Source organism: Scyliorhinus torazame, chromosome 2 (assembly GCF_047496885.1).
Source record: "Scyliorhinus torazame isolate Kashiwa2021f chromosome 2, sScyTor2.1, whole genome shotgun sequence".
In the NCBI taxonomy this organism is placed as follows: domain Eukaryota; kingdom Metazoa; phylum Chordata; class Chondrichthyes; order Carcharhiniformes; family Scyliorhinidae; genus Scyliorhinus; species Scyliorhinus torazame.
Window position 1 is genome coordinate 329,316,926 of NC_092708.1, and position 19,209 is coordinate 329,336,134.

The 19,209-nt window shown below is 44.4% G+C and overlaps 1 protein-coding gene across 3 annotated transcripts in view; it reads left to right on the top strand.

Annotated features, from left to right (window-relative positions):
* Positions 1 to 19,209, top strand: part of map4k5 (mitogen-activated protein kinase kinase kinase kinase 5) — a 309,224-nt gene that overhangs the window by 112,274 nt on the left and 177,741 nt on the right. For all 3 annotated transcript variants that reach the window (XM_072489787.1, XM_072489786.1, XM_072489788.1), the window contains 4 exons: positions 7,517 to 7,581; positions 8,661 to 8,716; positions 16,694 to 16,741; positions 17,036 to 17,078. In XM_072489787.1, the coding sequence (XP_072345888.1) occupies positions 7,517 to 7,581; positions 8,661 to 8,716; positions 16,694 to 16,741; positions 17,036 to 17,078 (212 nt within the window). The remainder of the gene's footprint in view (positions 1 to 7,516; positions 7,582 to 8,660; positions 8,717 to 16,693; positions 16,742 to 17,035; positions 17,079 to 19,209) is intronic.

The following is a 19,209-nucleotide window of genomic DNA, read 5'->3' on the forward strand; positions in this document are numbered from 1 at the left end:
ACCAATAAGGCCACCCCTCTATTCTTTGCGTCCAGTCCTGAGTGGAATACCTGTCCCACCCATCCTTTCCTTAACCTAACCTGGTCCGCCACCTTCAGATGCGTCTCTTGAAGCATAGCCACGTCTGCCTTCAGTCCTTTTAAGTGCGCGAACACTCGAGCCCTCTTAATCGGCCCATTTAGGCCTCTCACGTTCCACGTGATCAGCCGGACTGGGGGGCTGCCTGCCCCCCTCCCCTGTCGACTAGCCATCACCCTCTCTGGGCCAGTCCCACGTCCCGGTTCCGCGCATCCACCCGTCCCCCAGGCGGCGCATTCCCGCCTCGACCACTTTTCTCTTACCAGCTCCCTTTCTATCTCAGCAGCTGCAACCCAGTTCTCTCTCCTCCTTCTCCTCCTCTCTTCTCCCCCCCCCCCCCCCAGATCCCCATCTAGCATGGTTACTCTCCCCATATTGCTTCCGAAAGTCAGCTGACTTCAACTGACCCCGGCTTCTCCCGCTCTCTCCTTGACCCCCCCCGTGTGAGGAACTCCCATCCTCCTTGCGCCTATCTTCCCGCCATCATCTCTGGCGTGGGAAAAGAAAAAGAAACCCTGCGCTTTCTAGAACCGTCCCGCCCCCTATGGCGCAGCTCCCCCTACCGCCCCGTTCCCATTCCCCATCCCCCGCCTGTGTCTCTTTTTCCCCCCCACTGGCGCCCACATTTCTCAGTGTCCCCCCCTCCCCAATTTACACCTCTACACATCAGCATTGTCGTTTCCCCGCCAACATCAGTCCCTCAGTTCTGGTCCAGTTTCTCTTTTTGAATGAAGGTCCATGCTTCTTCCGACGTTTCAAAATAGTAATGTCTATCCTCGTGCGTGACCCATAATCGCGCCGGCTGCGACATCCTGAACTTCACTTTCTTCTTATGCAGCACCTCCTTGGCTCGATTGAAACTCGCCCTCCTTCTCGCCACCTCCGCACTCCAATCCTGATACACTCGTATCACCTCATTCTCCCATCTGCTACTTCGTACCTTCTTGGCCCATCTCAGAACAACCTCTCTGTCAATGAAGCGGTGAAATCGCACGATCATCACCCTAGGTGGTTCTCCAGCCTTTGGTCTCCTCGCAGGGACCCGGTGGGCCCCTTCCACTTCCGAGGGGGCCTCGGCTCCCATTAGCGAGCGTAGCATCGTGCTCGCATAAGCCCCGCCGTCAGCTCCTTCCACTCCCTCGGGGAGACCCAGGATCCGGAGGTTCTTTCTCCTTGATCTATTTTCCAGGACTTCAATTCTTTCGATGCATTTCTTATGGAGCGCCTCGTGCGTCTGCATTTTGACCGCTAGGCCCAGGATCTCGTCCTCGTTGTCCGTTGCCTTCTGCTCCACCACACGGAGCTCTATCTTCTGGGCCTTTTGTGTCTCTTTAAGCCCCTCGATTGCCTGTAGCATCGGGGCCAGCACCTCCTTTTTTAGCAGCTCCACACACCGTCTTAAAAATTCATCCTGGTCCGGTCCCCATCTCGCCTGGGCTCCCTCCGACGCCATCTTGCTCCTTTCTTTCCTCTGCCGCTGCCCTCGAGGATTCTCCGAGATCTGGCCGCCGCCGCCGATCTTTTTCTTTCCCACTGGGGGTGGACTCCCTGTCGCTTCACCCCACACCGGGTTTCGTCAAAAAGAAAATTCCCGTTGGGGCTCTTAAAAGAGCCCGAAGGTCCGTCTAAGCTGGAGCCGCCGAAACGTGCGGCTTAGCTGGTCATCGCCGCAACCGGAAGTCCTATGAACAATTTATTAACATTAACTGTGGGTAAACTATATACAAAACAACAGATGAATAACAAGGATCAAACACAAGAACAAAGAGAAACCTCTCTCTTTAGCATCCTCCAGCCAGTCTGAGGGGTAACCTGACTCTTAACATTCACTTATATACTATGATGTGGAGATGCCGGCGTTGGACTGGGGTGAGCACAGTAAGAAGTTTTACAACACCAGGTTAAAGTCCAACAGATTTGTTTCGATGTCACTAGCTTTCGGAGTGCTGCTCCTTCCTCAGGTGAATGAAGAGGTATGTTCCAGAAACATATATATAGACAGATTCAAAGATGCCAGACCATGCCTGGAATGCGAGCATTAGCAGGTGATTAAATCTTTACAGATCCAGAGATGGGGTAACCCCAGGTTAAAGAGGTGTGAATTGTGTCAAGCCAGGACAGTTAGTAGGATCTCGCAGGCCGGATGGTGGGGGATGAATGTAATGCGACACGAGTCCCAGGTCCCGGTTGAGGCCGCACTCGTGTGCGGAACTTGGCTATAAGCTTCTGCTCGGCGATTCTGCGTTATTTTGCATCAGTCTTCAAGGTGGAAGACATCAGTCTGATACCAGAACTCTAGGAGAGTCGGGGGACAGAGGTGAGCATAGTGGCCATAACTAAGGAGAAGGTGCTGGAGAAACTGAAATGTGTAAAGGTGGATTAATCACCCGGACCAGATGGACTACACTCCTTTCAGGAGTCACTGGAGGCAGGGATAGTCCCAAAGCATTGGAAAATGGCTAATGTTTAAGAAGGGAGGAAGGCAGAAGACAGGAAATTATAGACAGGTTAGCATGACTTCTGTTGTTGGTAAGATTTTAGAGTATTATTAAGGATGAGATTACGGAGTACTGAGAAGTGCATGGTCAAATGGGACTGAGTCAGCACAGAGTCGTCAAGGGGAGGTCATGCTGACAAATCTATTAGAATTCTTTGAGGTGGTAACGAGGAAATTAGACAAAGGAGAACCAGTGGACGTGATCTATTTGGATTTCCAGAAGGTCTTTGACAAGGTGCCGTACAGGAGGCTGCTAAATAAGATGAGAGCCCATGGTGTTAGGGGCAAGATAGTAGCATGGATAGAGGATTGGCTGACTGGCAGAAGGCAGAGAGTAGGGATAAAGGGGTCTTTTTCAGGATGGCAGCCGGTGACTAGGGGAGTTCTGCAGGGGTCAGTGTTGGGACCACAGCTATTCACACACTGTATTGTCCATGCATGACTCTGCCTATGCATTCATCTGCTGAACCTCTCATACATAGGTGGCACAGTGGTTAGCACTGCTGCCTCACGGCACCGAGGTCCCAGGTTTGACCCCGGATCTGGGTCACTGTCTGTGTGGAGTATGCACATTCTCCCCGTGTTTTTGTGGGTTTGCCGTGGCCCCCCCCCCCCCCCCCCAAATAAAAGATGTGCGGCTAGGTGGATTGGTCACGCTGAATTGTCCCTTAATTGGAAAAAATGAATTTGGCTCTCTAAATTTATTTTAAAAATCCTCTCATACACGCTGTTGTAAACTTGGATTCTTATTGCAATGTTTTCCCAGCTGGTATCTCATCTTGCACCCTCTAACTTTGAGATTCAAAACTTTGCTGAACATTTCCTAACTTGTACCAAATCCCATTCACTCATCACTGCCACGCTTACTGACATATAACGGCCCTGGTCCAGCAACATTTTGATTTTAAAATGCTCATTCATGTCTTTAAATCATTCCATGACCCCATAGCTCCGTAACTGCAACCTCCTACAGCCATCCATGCTTATCCAGCATCTGCAAGCTCTTCTTCAAGCCACACAATACCCTGATTTGGAACTACATCGTTATACTGTCACTCGGTCAAAATCCTGGAGCTCTTCCTAGCAGCACTCTGGGATACCTCCATTGTTTAACCTACAGCAGTACAAGAAGGTAGCTCACCACCATCTCTTTTAGCCATCCATAAATAAGGTGTGCCATCTAATTATATTTGAAACAGTCCATGTCCAAATGCAACAAGAACAAGTGGACAGCACGATAGCATAGTGGTTAGCACAATTGCTTCACAGCTCCAGGGTCCCAGGTTCGATTCCTGGCTGGGTCACTGTCTGTGCGGAGTCTGCACGTTCTCCCCGTGTCTGTGTGGGTTTCCTCCAGGTGCTCCGGTTTCCTCCCACAGTCCAAAGATGTGCGGGTTAGGTGGATTGGCCATGCTAAATTGCCCTTCGTGTCCAAAATGGTTAAGTGGGGATTACGGGGATAGGGTAGATTACGTGGCCTTGAGTAGGGTGCTGTTTGTAAGGGCCGGTGCAGACTCGATGGGCCAAATGGCCTCCTTCTGCACTAAATTCTGTGATCTATGATCTGGACATTATCCAGCTTGAGCTGACAAGTGGCAAATAACATTCGGCCTTATGTGTGCCAGTCATTTGCCTTCAACAAGAGAGAATCTAACAACTTCCCCATGATATTCAATAGCATTGCGATCACTGAATTCCCCACTATCAACATCCTGGCAGTTACCATTGACCAGAAACTGAACTAGACTAGCCATATAAATACAGTGGCTACAAAAGCAGGCCAGAGGCTAGAAATCCTGTGGTGAGTAGGATTCTCCAAAACCTGTCCACAATCTACAAGGCGCAGGTATGATGGGATACTATCCACTTGCCTGGAAGAGTGCAGCTCCAGCAACACTCTCGAAGCTTGACACCATCCAGGACAAAAACAGCCTGCTTGATTGGCACCCCTTCCACAAATACTCACTTCCCACGACCATCAACACACAGTTGCAGCAGTGTATACCATCTATAAGATGCACTCTACAGGAACTCACCAAAGCTCCTTCGACAGCACCTTTCAAACCCAAGGCCACTACCATCTAGAACAAAGGCAGCAGACACATGAGAACATCACTACCTGGAAGTTCCCCTCCAAACCACTCACCATCCTGACTTCAAAATATATCTCCATTCCTTCACTGTCACTGGGCCAAAATCCTGCAACTCTCTCCCTAACAGTGCTGTGGGTGTACATCCAGTACATAAGAACATAAGAACTAGGAACAGGAGTAGGCCATCTGGCCCCTCGAGCCTGCTCCGCCATTTAATGAGATCATAGCTGATCTTTGTGGACTCAGCTCCACTCTCCGGCCCGTACACCATATCCCCGAATCCCTTTGTTCTTTAGAAAGGCATCTATCTTTTTCTTAAAAACGTTTAAAGAAGGTGGACTGCAGCATGCAGCTCACCACCTTCTCATGGGCAATTGGGGATTGGCAATGAATGGTGTCCCTTCGCGAGGGCAATTCGGGATTGGCAATGAATGGTGGCCTAGTCTGCAAAGCCCTTGCACCTTCAGACATCTTAATCATTAGAAGACATGCAAACCTTTCTTCTAAAATGCCATAACAAATAAGTAGTTTAAATTTCAGGAGAAAAGGGACAAGTTTGCCAAGAAGAGAAAATGCTAATTAGAAAAACTGGACATTCTATTCACATACAATGAACAAAGATTGACCTCATTGAGCTGGACTTCATAGATTTTATCCAGACCTTTTAAGTAACTTGGACGCTGAATTTGTTTTTAAAAATGAGCATGTTGGAAACATTCCACTGGTGGGCAAATTACCAACTTCGATTCTAGGATCATGATAAGTCATCCCAGCATGCTAACTAGGACCTATAAACATTTTTACGAGAGGGCAACACATAGTTTTTTTTTTGAGTTTGTAGCTCAGAGTGGATGAGGAGAAATCTGTGGTTGTAATTTATTAGTATTTTTAAAAAACACTCGAGGTTAATATGCAAAATTAGGGCTCATGGAATTGTGGATTACGTTTATCATGGGATTAGAATTGGCTAACGGACAGAAAAGAATAGAAATTAATGGGTCAAGTTGATAGGCTGTAACTAGTTGGGTACTGTGAGGATCAGTGCTTGGATCGCAGGAAGGTGGGATTAGAAAGGGTATCTGGGTGTCCTCTGCTGGCATGGACAAGATGGGCTGAATGGCCTCCTTCTGTGCTGTAACTTTTCTATGACTCCAGTTGGGGAAGCAAATGGTCTGTTAGCCTGTATTGCAAAGCGAGCAGAGTTGAAAAGTGAAGAAGCTTGACTGCAATTCTGTAGAGCCTTGATGAGACCATACTTGGAGTAGCTTGTGCAGTTTTGTTGGTCTTACCTAAGGAAGGTTGTACTTGCCCTAGAGGGTGTACAACAAAGTCTCATTAGACTAATTTCAGGGGTGAGGGGATTATTGAGTGAAGTAAGAGTTTTATGTTCCATTGAATTTAGGAAAAAAAGGTGATATAATTGAAACGTAAACATTTTTAGTGAGGATAGGCTAGTTGCTGGGAAAATGTTTTCTTCTAGCTGATGAGTCTAGAACTAGTGATCGCACTCAGAATAACAGTTGGCCATTTGGGACTTGGGTGCAAAATTTCTTTACTCAAAAGGATGGTGAACCGTTGTAGCATTTCTTACCCTGGAATGCCGTGGATTTCAGTTTGTATGTATATTTGTATGTATATATGACTTTACTAAGGAAGAGGTTGACAAAATTTTGATTGAAGCAGGAGATGGGAGAGGTAATGGATGGGGTGAAAATTGTTCGGCATGGTGTATGCTTCGAGTGAATTAGTTACCTAGTCCAAATGGCTTGCATCCGAGGTTGCTCGGTGAAGTGGGGGTGGACATAACAGAAAGACTTGCCAGAATCTGCCAATTTTCCTCATGTTTGGTGTGGGGAGATGTCCCAAAGGAAGGAAATACTCGTCTTGGAGTGATTGTAACAAAGTTTCACTGGACTGAGTCCTGGGATTAGAGGGTTATTTTATGAGGAAAGATTGAGTAGATTGGGGCTATATTTCCTGGAATTCAGAGGCATGGTGGATGAACTAATTGAAACATATAATATTCTTTCAAGGGTTTGTTAACGTAAATTTCTAGAAGGATATTTCTCCTGACTAATTAGGGTCACAGTCTCAGAATAAGGAGTCTGCTGTTTACGACTGAGACCAGGAGAAATTTATTTTCTTAAAGGGTTGTGGACCGTTGGAATTTTGTACACCAGAAGGCCTTTTTATCTTCAATCCTTGAACGTGTTCAAGACCGATATTGATAGGTTTTTGGAATTAATGAATTTGGAGATTGTGTGGGAAGGTAGATTTAAGTTAGAAAATTAGTCGTGATTGTATTGAGAGTTGAGTAGGCTTGAAGAGCTGAATAGCCTATTTCTGCTCCTATTTCTTATGTAGACATAAAGTAGGTAAATGCTCTGCAAGAGCCATAGCAAGATGATTCCATCCCTGTCGTACAATAGTTTCAAAAATGTTTTTCTTAGTGTGATTTAGTGTTTGATTTCTAACATTTACCGTATAAAAATTACTCAATCATCATCATCCACACTCCGTGGGCCCTAATGGTGGATTTTTGTAACCGGTGATTGTATTTTTTTGTTTTAGAAAATATTTTACTGTGGGTTGATTTTTCTTCCATATATATTGCTATAGATCCTAAGGGGATGTATAGATTTTTTTCTCTACTTGTTTCATTCAGATAGCATTTAATGAACTATTTTACAAATGATTTTTTTTTCTTAAAGTGCACCAGTAGATTTGGAATTTCTTTCTCTGTCCTTTCCCAATCAATACAGCCATATTGTGAACAATAAAACTAATGAATTTTCGATTGCGTAACTTGAGCTCTAAGCATTTCCTAAAGCTATTTTATATTTTATAGCCGTGAGAAGTTATGGATCTGCATGGAATACTGTGGAGGTGGATCTCTCCAGGACATGTACCACGGTATGTTGCTTGAATTCTTATCATTGCTATTGAAATGTGCTGAGTTTTATTCAAGCTCCGAATAAATACAATCCTGTACTTTTAATGCCATTGAATTTCAAGCAATAGCTTTCCTTGGATACTTAATGCTTTATTTACCATTCTTTTTGTTTTACCTGGTTATGAGATCTCTGCCACTGAGTTGATAAGACTTATAAATGTTGTGGTACATCTGCAGAATAAAAAAAATATTTTTGTACAGTTACTTCGTCTAGTGATTAACTCTTTATTGTCACAAGTAGGCTTACATTAATACTGCAATGAAGTTACTGTGAAAATCCCCTACTCGCCACACTCCGGCGCTTGTTCAGGCACACTGAGGGAGAATTCAGAATGTCCAAATTACTTAACAGCACGTCTTTCCTCTCGCTTGTGGGAGGAAACCAGAGCACCCAGAGGAAACCCACGCAGACACTGGGAGAACGTGCAGACTCCGCACAAGCAATGACCAAGCCGGGAATCGAACGTGGGAAGCAACAGTGCTAACTGCCTTTATCTTAATAAAGATGCCTTTATTAAAACACTGTGCAGCAATATCAGGGGCCTTCACTCTGTTAGCACTTGATAACCACCCACGAGGCACCCTTGCCTACCTCCCCATCTACCCTCTGCTCATCTTCTGTATTATCACCTCTTTTGTCTCCCTCTTTCTTTGTCTCTGGGTTTCTGTGTTTTTTTCACGCATTTGTATTCATACTCTCACCCAACCATTCTCATTTCTTCCCCATATTGTGTGCACCGTATATCTCAATTCCCTGGAATTGTGTTTACCCTTCACTGGTACAATGTCCTCTTTCCATCTGTTCCTTCGTACCCACCCCAACCCACCCATCCTCACCATCTAAGCATTTTATCTCCTCTCCGTTGTTTCGATCATATTCTGCAATAATAGAATGGTACAAATTTGATTTGATCTAGCTTGAACGTACTTTAAAAGGACTTTCATACTCTGTTTTGTTCATGTCTGCAGAAGTAGACTCATAAAAGATAACATAACAATTCATTAGTTACTTAATCTTTTAAGTGTTTTATTTTTCCAGTAACAGGACCTCTTTCGGAACTACAGATAGCCTATGTTTGCAGAGAAACCTTGCAGGTAGGATCCTGATATCTCTTGTATTTTGAATATTAATTATACCTTGCCTGCAGCTAGAACAATGCATTGTAGTGATATTAAACTGATGTTCACATTCATTCCAAAAAAAGGGACAAAACTGACCAGAACAATTGTAGGCCATTAATCCCAATGTAATTCGTTAATATTGCTTCATAATTTTAAATAAAGGAATTGATTGTTTAGAGTAAATATCAATGGCCTGGCCCTCACTGTTGAGTATAATGGAAAATCTTCATCCTCTCCCCAAGTTGGCAACAATGACAAGGACTCCTGTCTGCTAGCTTGTCTGGATTATCTATTTGTTTTAAAATGAGCAGCAACCTCCCAATTTCCAGTAGTCACCTCCAAGGCAAGGCAGTGGAAACTGAGCACCCCAAATTTTCACACTGGATGAGATGCTAATACTGATCCCAGACTTGAAGGGTGCAGGAATCAGGATAGTTGGGCGGCATGGTGGCACTGCTGCCTCACGGCACCGAGGATCCGGGTTTGATCCCAGCTCCAGGTCACTCCGTGTGGAGTTTGCACATTCTCCCTGTGTCTGCGTGGGTCTCACCCCCACAACCCCAAAGATGTGGATTGACCACTCTAAATTGCCCCATAATTGGAAAAAGATTTAATTGGGTACTTAAATTTATAAACGAGAATAAGGATCAAGACATGTGAGAAAAGAGACGCCTGAGGTTGTGATCTAATGAAGTTTAAAAAAGGGCTTTGTAAGTTAGACATTTTGTTACGATCTCCAAGGGGAAACCATTAACCAAATATGATGCATGTGATTACCCCTAAATGAAGCAATTACCAACAAGATTTCAGTCTTTGTAACTTTTACTTCAACACAAATTAGAACGCATGAGTTAACACGCAAATGATGCTTCAAATAAAAAGGTAATTTTCATTTTAAATAATCCAATAAGAATACGTTTTGTGTAATCATAAACACCCACCTCACTCTCCACACAAATGTGGCACCATGTGCAATCTGTCTTTCCAACATGATGCCTGGTACACTGATCTTCAGCCTTCATCACGTTCACCGGCAGCTCTCTTCCATCCAAGATCCCCAGCTACTGTTGAGGGAGACGAGGCGCACGCCTTTCAGCCCTCTGTCACTCTGGTCATGTCAGACTGAGTGGCATAGCCTTCCAGAGCTTCGATTTGACCAGCCAATCAACAAGACTAGTTCACAATCTGATCCTCTGTTACAAACTCTCAGCATGCCTGAGCTATTCATGTCACTTTTTGGATTTAGTCGCTTTTAGCTTGGCTGTACATCACTTCACCAAGAGCTGCCGGAATTCTATTTTTCTTCTAAATGCCAAGCATAAAACTCACCTTTTTGTAGGGAGCTTGGCTTTCTCCTAAGCTCTCCCGAAGTTTGATAACTATGTCCTGCTGCAGCACATCTTTGTGTCTGCATCTGTGTGCTGATTGCCTTCTGCCTCATGCTATTCTTTGTGTCTTCCAGCCACACAGCTTCTGGTCTTAACTTTCCTTCCTGTTGGCATTGCTTCCAGTTCAAGGGACCTAGATCATGAAAGAAATAGGAGTAAGAGTAGAACATATGGCCTGTTGAGTCTGCTCCTGCATTTTATGATCATGGCTAATCTTGGGCTTCAACTCTTTTCTCACCGACTTCCGATATCCCATCTCTCCCTGAGAGACCCGAAATCTTTTTATCCCATCCTTATTCACGGTAGTTCAGTGGGTAGCACTATTGCTTCACAGCTCCAGAGTCCCAGGTTCGATTCCCGGCTTGGGTCACTGTCTGTGGAGTCTGCATATTCTACCTGTGTCTGCGTGTGTTTCCTCCGGATGCTCCGGTTTCCTCCCACAAGTCCCGAAAGATGTGCTGTTCGGTAATTTGGACATTCTGAATTCTCCCACTGTGTACCCGAACAGGCCCAGGAATGTGGCGACTAGGGTCTTTTCACAGTAACTTAATTGCAGTGTTAATGTAAGCCTACTTGTGACAAAGATTATTATTATTCATGAGGTTATTCATGAAGGCCCACCGTCTCAACCTTGTCCCTCGCTTGAGGTCTGGTGATCCTCAGGTTAAATCGCCACCAGTCATCTCTCGCCCCTCAAAGGGGAAAGCAGCCTATGGTCATCTGGGACTATGGAGCATCCACGAGCCTCTGGGGTAGAAAATTCCAAAGATTAACAGCCCTTTGAGTGAAGTATTTGACCCCTTATCCTGAGACTCTTGCCTTGTGTTTTAGACTCCCCAACCAGTGGAAACAATCTCTCAGCATCTACCTTATCAAGCCCCTTTAGAAATCACCTCTCAATCTTCTAAACGCCACAGAAAATGAGCCCAATTTATGTAGCCCCTCAGAACAGCCCCCTCATCCCAGGGACCAATTTCCCATACCTTCACTGTACTGCCTCCCATGCAAGTATATCCTTTAGTGTGGAGACCAAAATTGCACACACTATTCCACAATATGGTGGAATTTAAAATACAGTTGGAGGATGACAAGGTAAAATCAAACACTAGTGTTTTGTGCTTAAACAAAGGCGATTACAATGGGATGAGAGAAGAACTAGCTAAGGTAGACTGGGAGCAAAGACTTCATGGTGAAGCAGTTGAGGAACAGTGGAGAACCTTCCGAGCGATCTTTCACAGTGTTCAGGAAAGGTCCATACCGACAAAAAAGAAAGACGGTAGAAAGGGGAAAAATCGACCGTGGATATCTAAGGAGGTGAGGGAGAGTATCAAATTGAAGGAAAACACATACAAAGTGGCAAAAATTAGTGGGAGACTAGAGGACTGGGAAGCCTTTGGGGAAAACAGAAAGCTACTAAAAAAGCTATAAAGAAGAGTAAGGTAGACTATAAAAGTAAACTGGCTCAGAACATAAAAGCAGATAGTAAAAGCTTCTACAAATATATAAGCCAAAAAAGAGTGGCTAAGGTCAATATTGGTCCTTTGGAAGATGAGAAGGGGGATTTAATAATAGGAGACGGGGAAATGGCTGAGGAGCTGAACAGGCTTTTTGGGTCAGTCTTCACGGTGGAGGACACAAATAACATGCCAGTGACGGGAAATAAAGATATGATAGGTGAGGACCTTGAGATGATTGTAATTACTAAGGAGGCAGTATTGGGCAAGCTAATGGGGCTAAAGGTAGACAAGTCTCCTGGCCCTGATGGGATGCATCCCAGAGTGTTAAAAGAGATGGCTAGGGAAATTGTAAACGCACTAGTGATAATTTATCAAAATTCACTAGGCTCTGGGGTGGTCCCAGAGGATTGGAAAGTAGCAAACGTGACACCACTGTTTAAAAAAGGAGGTCGGCAGAAAGCGGGTAATTATAGGCCGGTAAGCTTAACTTCGGTTGTAGGGAAAATGCTGGAATCTATCATTAAGGAGGAAATAGCGGGGCACCTGGAGGGAAATTGTCCCATTGGGCAGACGCAGCATGGGTTCACAAAGGGTAGGTTGTGTCTGACTAATTTGGTAGAATTTTTTTGAGGATGTTACCAGTGCAGTAGATAACGGGGAGCCAATGGATGTGGTATATCTGAATTTCCAGAGAGCTTTTGACAAGGTGCCACACAAAAGGTTGCTGCATAAACTAAAGATGCATGGCATTGAGGGTAAAGTGGTAGCATGGGTAGAGGATTGGTTAACTAACAGAAAGCAGAGAGTGGGGATAAATGGGTGTTTCTCTGGTTGGCAACCTGTAACTAGTGAGGTCCCTCAAGGATCAGTGTTGGGCCCGCAGTTGTTCACAATTTACATAAACGATTTGGAGTTGGGGACCAAGTGCAATGTGTCAAAGTTTGCAGACGACACTAAGATGAGTGGTAAAGCAAAAAGTGCAGAGGATACCGGAAGTCTGCAGAAGGATTTGGATAGGTTGGTGAATGGGCTAGGGTCTGGCAGATGGAATTTAATGTTGCCAAGTGTGAGGCTATCCATTTTGGGATGAATAACAGCAGAATGGATTATTATTTAAACGGTAAGATGTTAAAACATGCTGCTGTGCAGAGGGACCTGGGTGTGCTGGTGCATGAGTCGCAAAATGTTGGTGTGCAGGTGCAACAGGTGAGTAAGAAGGCTAATCGGGTTTTGTCTTTCGTTGCTAGAGGGATGGAGTTCAAGACTAGGGAGGTTATGCTGCAATTGTATAGGGGGTTGGTGAGGCCACATCTGGAGTATTGTGTTCAGTTTTGGTCTCCTTACCTGAGAAAGGACATATTGGCACTGGAGGGAGTGCAGAGGAGATTCACTAGGTTGATCCCAGAGTTGAGGGGATTAGATTATGACGAGAGGTTGAGTAGACTGGGACTGTACTCATTGGAGTTTAGAAGGATGCGGGGGGATCTTATTGAAACATATAAAATTATGAAGGGAATAGATAGGATAGATGCGAGCAGGTTGTTTCCACTGGTCGGGGAAAGCAGAACTAGGGGGCATAGCCTCTAAATAAGGGGAAGTAGATTTAGGACGGAGTGTAGGAGGAACTTCTTCACCCAAAGGGTTGTGAATCTCTGGAATCCCTTGCCCAGTGAAGCAGTTGAGGCTCCTTCTTTAAACGTTTTTAAGAAAAAGATAGATGCCTTTCTAAAGAATAAAGGGATTCGGGGATATGGTGTACGGGCCGGAGAGTGGAGCTGAGTCCACCAAGATCAGCCATGATCTCATTAAATGGCGGAGCAGGCTCTAGGGGCCAGGTCTAGTTCTTATGTGATCTCAACAGAACCCTGTACAATTGCAGCAAATACTTCTTTATTCTTGTACGCCAATTCTCTTGCAATAAATGCCAACATGCCATTTGCCTTCTTAATTGATTGCTGCGTTCCTTGCACAAGCACATCCTAGTATCTTTGAACATCAACATGTAAAAGTTTCACACCTTTTAAACAATATTCTGCTTATGACCAAGGTGAGTAACTTCATACTTCCCTACGTCATGCTCCATCTGCCATTTTGTTGCCCAATCGCTTAACCTTCCTATATCTCTTTGCAGCCTCTCTCTCTGCCCAGCCCATAGCTTGTGTTCCTACCTAGTTTGGCACCATCAGCAAAATTTCATATATTGTTCTGTCTCTGTATCCAGGCCATTAATATTGATTGTAAATAGCTGAGGCCCCAGCACTGATCTTTGCGGCACTCCACCAGGCAGCACCGTGGCACAGTGGCGAGCACTGCTGCCTCACAGTGCCAGGGTCTCTGGTTTGATTCTGACTTTGGACAGCTGTCTGTGTGGAGTTTGCACGTTCTCACCGTGTCTGCGTGGGTTTCCCCCAGGTACTCCGGTGTCCTCCCACAATCTAAAGATATGCCCACAAAAAAAGATTGGATGGCATTACTGGATTACGGGGATAGCGGGGAGGTGTGGGCTTGGGTAGGGTGCTCTTTCCAGGAGCCAGTGCAGAAATGTTGGGACGAATGGCGGCCTCCTGCACTGATTCTGTGACTCATGCCAATTTGAAATTTAACTTTTTTTTTAGTGTACCCAATTCATTTTTTCCAATTACGGGGTAATTTAGAGTGGTCAATTCACCTACATTGCACATCTTTGGGTTGTGGGGGTGAGAGAGAATGTGCAAACTCCACACGACAGTGACCCAGAGCCGGGATCGAACCTGGGACCTTGGCGCCGTGAGGCAACAGGGCTAACCCACTGCGCCACCGTGCTGCCCTGACTCATGCCAATTTTTGATTGTCCCAATCTATATCAAGATTGAAGTCTCCCACAATTATTGCATTTCCTTTGTTACAGGCTCCATTCATGTTTTATTTAATGCTCTGCCCCTTAGGGGGCAGATACTCCTATCAGTGTTTTCTGACTCTTGCTATTCCTAATTTCTATCCATACGGAGCCTATTGATTCTACTTCACGATCATTTGAGGCCAGATTTTCTCTCACTAATGCCCTTATGTCATCCTTTACTACCGTTAGCATAGGACTGCCCTTTCTCTCATAGGTCCTTAAATGTAGTGGCTTAAAAGGTTCTCCTGGGTGCATTTTAAGAATTCTGCTTCATCTACAGTTTTCACACTATGGTTATCCCAGTTAATATTGGGGAAGTTGAAATCCCCCACTGACCTGAAAAGGATAATGGCAGGTAAAATAAAGAAAAATCTGAAATTGTTTTACAAAAGAGTAAGCCCATTAAGGACCACAGTGGTAATTTGACTGTGGAGCTGGATGATGTAGGTAGGGGTTCTATATGAATACTTTGTGTCAGTGTTCACTCATGAGCAGGACTGTGTAGGTATACAAATCAGGGAGAAGGACGGTCAGGAAATTAAAGAGATTAACATAGAGAGAGAGGAGGTTCTGAGTTGTATGTCAGGCTTAAAGGTAGACAAATATCCAGGGCTCGATGAAATGTATCCCAGGATGTTGAGTGTGGCAAAGGAGGGAATAACAGGGGTGCTGGCAATAATTTAATTTCCTCTCTGATCAAAGGAGAGGTGCCGGAGGACTGTAGAATATCCAATGTGGTGCCATTATTCAAGAAGGGGTGAATGGATAAACCAGGAAACTACAGGCTAGTCAGTCTGACCTCAGTGGTGGGGAAACTATTGGAGCAAATTCTGAGTGGCGGAATTAATCTGCATTTGGAGAGGCGGGGATTAATCAAATCAAGAAGTCAGCAAGATTTTGTTAAGGGGAGGTCATGTCTGACCAACTTGTTTGAATTTTTCAAAGAGGTGACCAGATGTTTAGGTGCGAGAAATGCATTTGATGTAGTCTGCTTGGACTTCAGAAAGGCTTTTGATAAAGTCCCACATGGAAGACACTGTTTAGGCCACAGCTAGAGTATTGTGTGCAGTCTACGCCATTCATAATTTTATACATCTCAATCAAGTCCCCCATCAGTCTGCTCTGCTCCAAGGAAAAGAATGCAAGTCTACCCAATTTCTCTTCATACCAAAAACTCTCCAGCCCAGGCAACATCCTAGTAAATCTTCTCTGCAACCTTTCCAGTGCTATCACACCCCTCCTATAATGTTTATTCCGGAACTGCACACAATACTCTAGCTGTGGCCTAGCCAGCTCCAGCAAAACCTCCCTGCTCTTAAACTCTATGCCTCAGCTAATAATATAGGAGGGTTCATCAGTAAGTTTTTGCAAATGATATGAAAAATGCTGGAGTGCTCAATAGTGGGGATGATAGCCTTAGATTACAGGAGGATATAGATGGGCTGGTCAGATGGGCTGCCTGAAAGGGTGGTGGAGGCAGAGACCCTCAACATTTCATAGAATCATAGAATTTACAGGGCAGAAGGAGGCCATTCGGCCCATCGAGTCTGCACCGGCCCTTGGAAAGGGCACTCTACCCGAGCCCACACCTCCATCCTATCCCCTTAACCCAGTAACCACACCCAACCTTTTTGGACACTTAAGGGCAATTTAGCATGGCCAATCCACCTAACGTGCACATCTTTGGACAAAGTATTTAGATGTGCACTTGCAATCCAAGTTATACAAGGCTATGGGCCAAGTGCTGGGAAATGGGATGAGAGTAGTTAGGTGGATTTTGAGCGGTGCAGACTCGATGGGCTGCAGGACCTTTTCTGTGCTGTATCACTCTATATGGTGTAGGTATATTCACAGTACTGTTCAGGGGCGGAGTTCCAGGATTTTGACCCAGCGACAGTGAAGGAACGCTGATAAATTTCCAGTTTGTCCAATTCGAGGCTGGGCTGATTAGTGCACCTGTCAGTAGCCAGCAAAGTGAAATAACTGCCTTTGATTGAGCAAGCTGCAAGGAAAGCTATTTTTCAAATTTTGTAACGGCCGGATCGACCAAGGAACCCTTGGAGGAGACCATGGTTCTGCAGACCCTGGTTTGTAAACCCCAGTATAGGGGATGGTGCTACAGAATTTTGTTTTTTATTAGCAAGGCAAATGAAGACCCATAGTTGTATTTTACTATTTTTGTTGTGCAGCTTTTTTGTGTACTGACGACATTAAACTTGTTTCATAGGGTCTGGACTATTTGCACAGTAAAGGAAAAATGCACCGAGATATAAAGGTAAGAATTAATGTGTATTTTAGTTGTAAACTTTTGAAAGCTGCAGCTTTATTTTTTTTATTGTCAAATTAAACTGTATACATCTAGAGTTAGAGTAGCAATTGGCTATTCAGTGGGCCTACTTGGCTATGAAAAGAACAAGAACTAATAGTAATTCCCTTGTATATAACAAGAATCAAGAATGCATTAGCAGAGGCCTGGAAAAAGTTTACTTGCATCCCTCTTGGAAAAACTATGGTTAAGAACCAACTGAACACTATTTACTATTTCATCCAATCGAACTTTTATTTTTAGGGGGCAAATATTTTACTGACAGACCATGGTGATGTAAAGTTAGGTGAGTATTATGACCCAGGATTTGCTGTTCTAATCAAATGTATGTTGCAGTTTAAAATATTACGGCTCATGGCGATGTTCATAAGGTACTGAATTCACTATTCATTGTCATTGTTCGTTGTCAATTTCCTAACCTCGTTGAGGAATAGTAGGAGAAGAAAGTAATGAACCAGCAGTATATGACTGGCAATTTGCAATGTTGTATGGTGGTACAGATTCCTTGTGTATACCTGGTATCTCCATTGATAGAACATATAATTCTGAGGACATCGGATGTTTAATTCTTCCCTTACCAACTCTGTCTCTGGCCATGGTCCAGGGTCCCACCTTCATTGATACATTCTTGCTGCCTACTCTGGCTGAAGTCAATTATTTTAGCACAGCTGAGTATGGAGTCTGAGACCTCTTTGATCTTTGACTCAGTAACGCAATTGTTCATGCATTTATCACAACCATTGAGGGAATTGCAAGTGGGTTGTCAGTGCTCAAGTGCAGTACAATGGTTTGAGTGCACAATTGACAGCCAAGTTTCTAAGTGTGCCTAGCTATTAGAGATGTTAAGTACAGGAATGAGAAACTTTAGGGTATGATGGTAGTCTACCTTGGATGTTTTGGGTGGAATGAGGAGAGGAAAAATAAGTTGAAGAAACTATTGACGCCCAAGGTGTGTTTTTTTTGGTAGAGATTATTATTGAGGGACCATTTTTAGGAATGACAACGTGGGAATTATCAAACATTTGAAATATAAAGTATTTCGAAGGATATTTTACACCTTTTCAGTGCACCAAACATTTTTATATTCATTATTACATGGGTTCTGATTGCCAGTTATAAATTAAAATGTACAATCCAAACAGTAAAATATTTGCTGAAAGCTGTGTGGCATGATAGTGCACTACCAATGGCTATCTGTATGCTACTTGGCTGTGTAGACCAGGAGAATCACTAGTTCATTCATGTGTCTCTGATTAGAACCGGTAGGGGTTTTAGAATATCATCATAGAATTTACAGTGCAGAAGGAGGCCATTCGGCCCATCGGGTCTGCACCAGCTCTTGGAAAGAGCACCCTACCCAAGGTCAACACCTCCACCCTATCCCATAACCCAGTAACCCCACCCAACACTAAGGGCAATTTTGGACACTAAGGGCAATTTATCATGGCCAATCCACCTAACTTGCACATCTTGGGACTGTGGGAGGAAACCGGAGCACCCGGAGGAAACCCACGCACACACTGGGAGGACATGCAGACTCTGCACAGACAGTGACCCAAGCTGGAATCGAACCTGGGACCCTGGAGCTGTGAAGCAATTGTGCTATCCACAATGCTACTGTGCTGCCCCTAATTTACAATTGGCTAAATGGAGAAGATTGAATCCCCACATAGTCACAGGAAATTGCATGCATAGCTAGTACAAAACAGGTTTTTCTGTCTTGCTTCACATTGCCAATTAGTCTGATGATACTGAATTTGGGCATAACTTGCAGGTAGTCTGCTCTAGCTTATTTTCATTCCTTTGTTTAAAATTTGAAACTAACTTGAAAAACTTTGCATTGCAAAATATATTCTCTCTTTGTAGCCTGCTTATCCATGCTCTTCCTGAGAGAAAAAGCATACAGCCTACTTTCAAGGTTTTTAATCATTGAGGTCTCTTAACAACTGCTGGAAGATATACAGGAGTGGTCTGCTCACAACTTCCCCTAATATTTTTCTCCTATTGGGTTGGCGGGTGACTTGGATTGGGGGCTTGCACCTTCCACTGGCCCTTATTCCATAATATTCCATAATATTATGAAGATCTCTGATTTGCATGGAAAATGGATATACTTCTCCAAAGTAATGAGAAAATGCCGGAACCTGCCAATTAATGTGGAATTTGACTTATTCATGTAGAATTTGACTTCCATTCACCAGTGTGGGTGAGTGAAAAGAAATGCAGTTGTGGTAGGGGGCAGTATGTTAGGATAGATTCTGCTCTCTGCAGCCATAACGGGGATTTCACAGGTTGTGTTGCCCACCTGGTGCTAGAGTTAAGGACGTCTCCTCACGATTGGAGAACTTGGAGGGGAAGGATCCATTTGTCATGGTCCATAAGAAATCAAAGATATGTGAAACTAGGAATGATGTCTG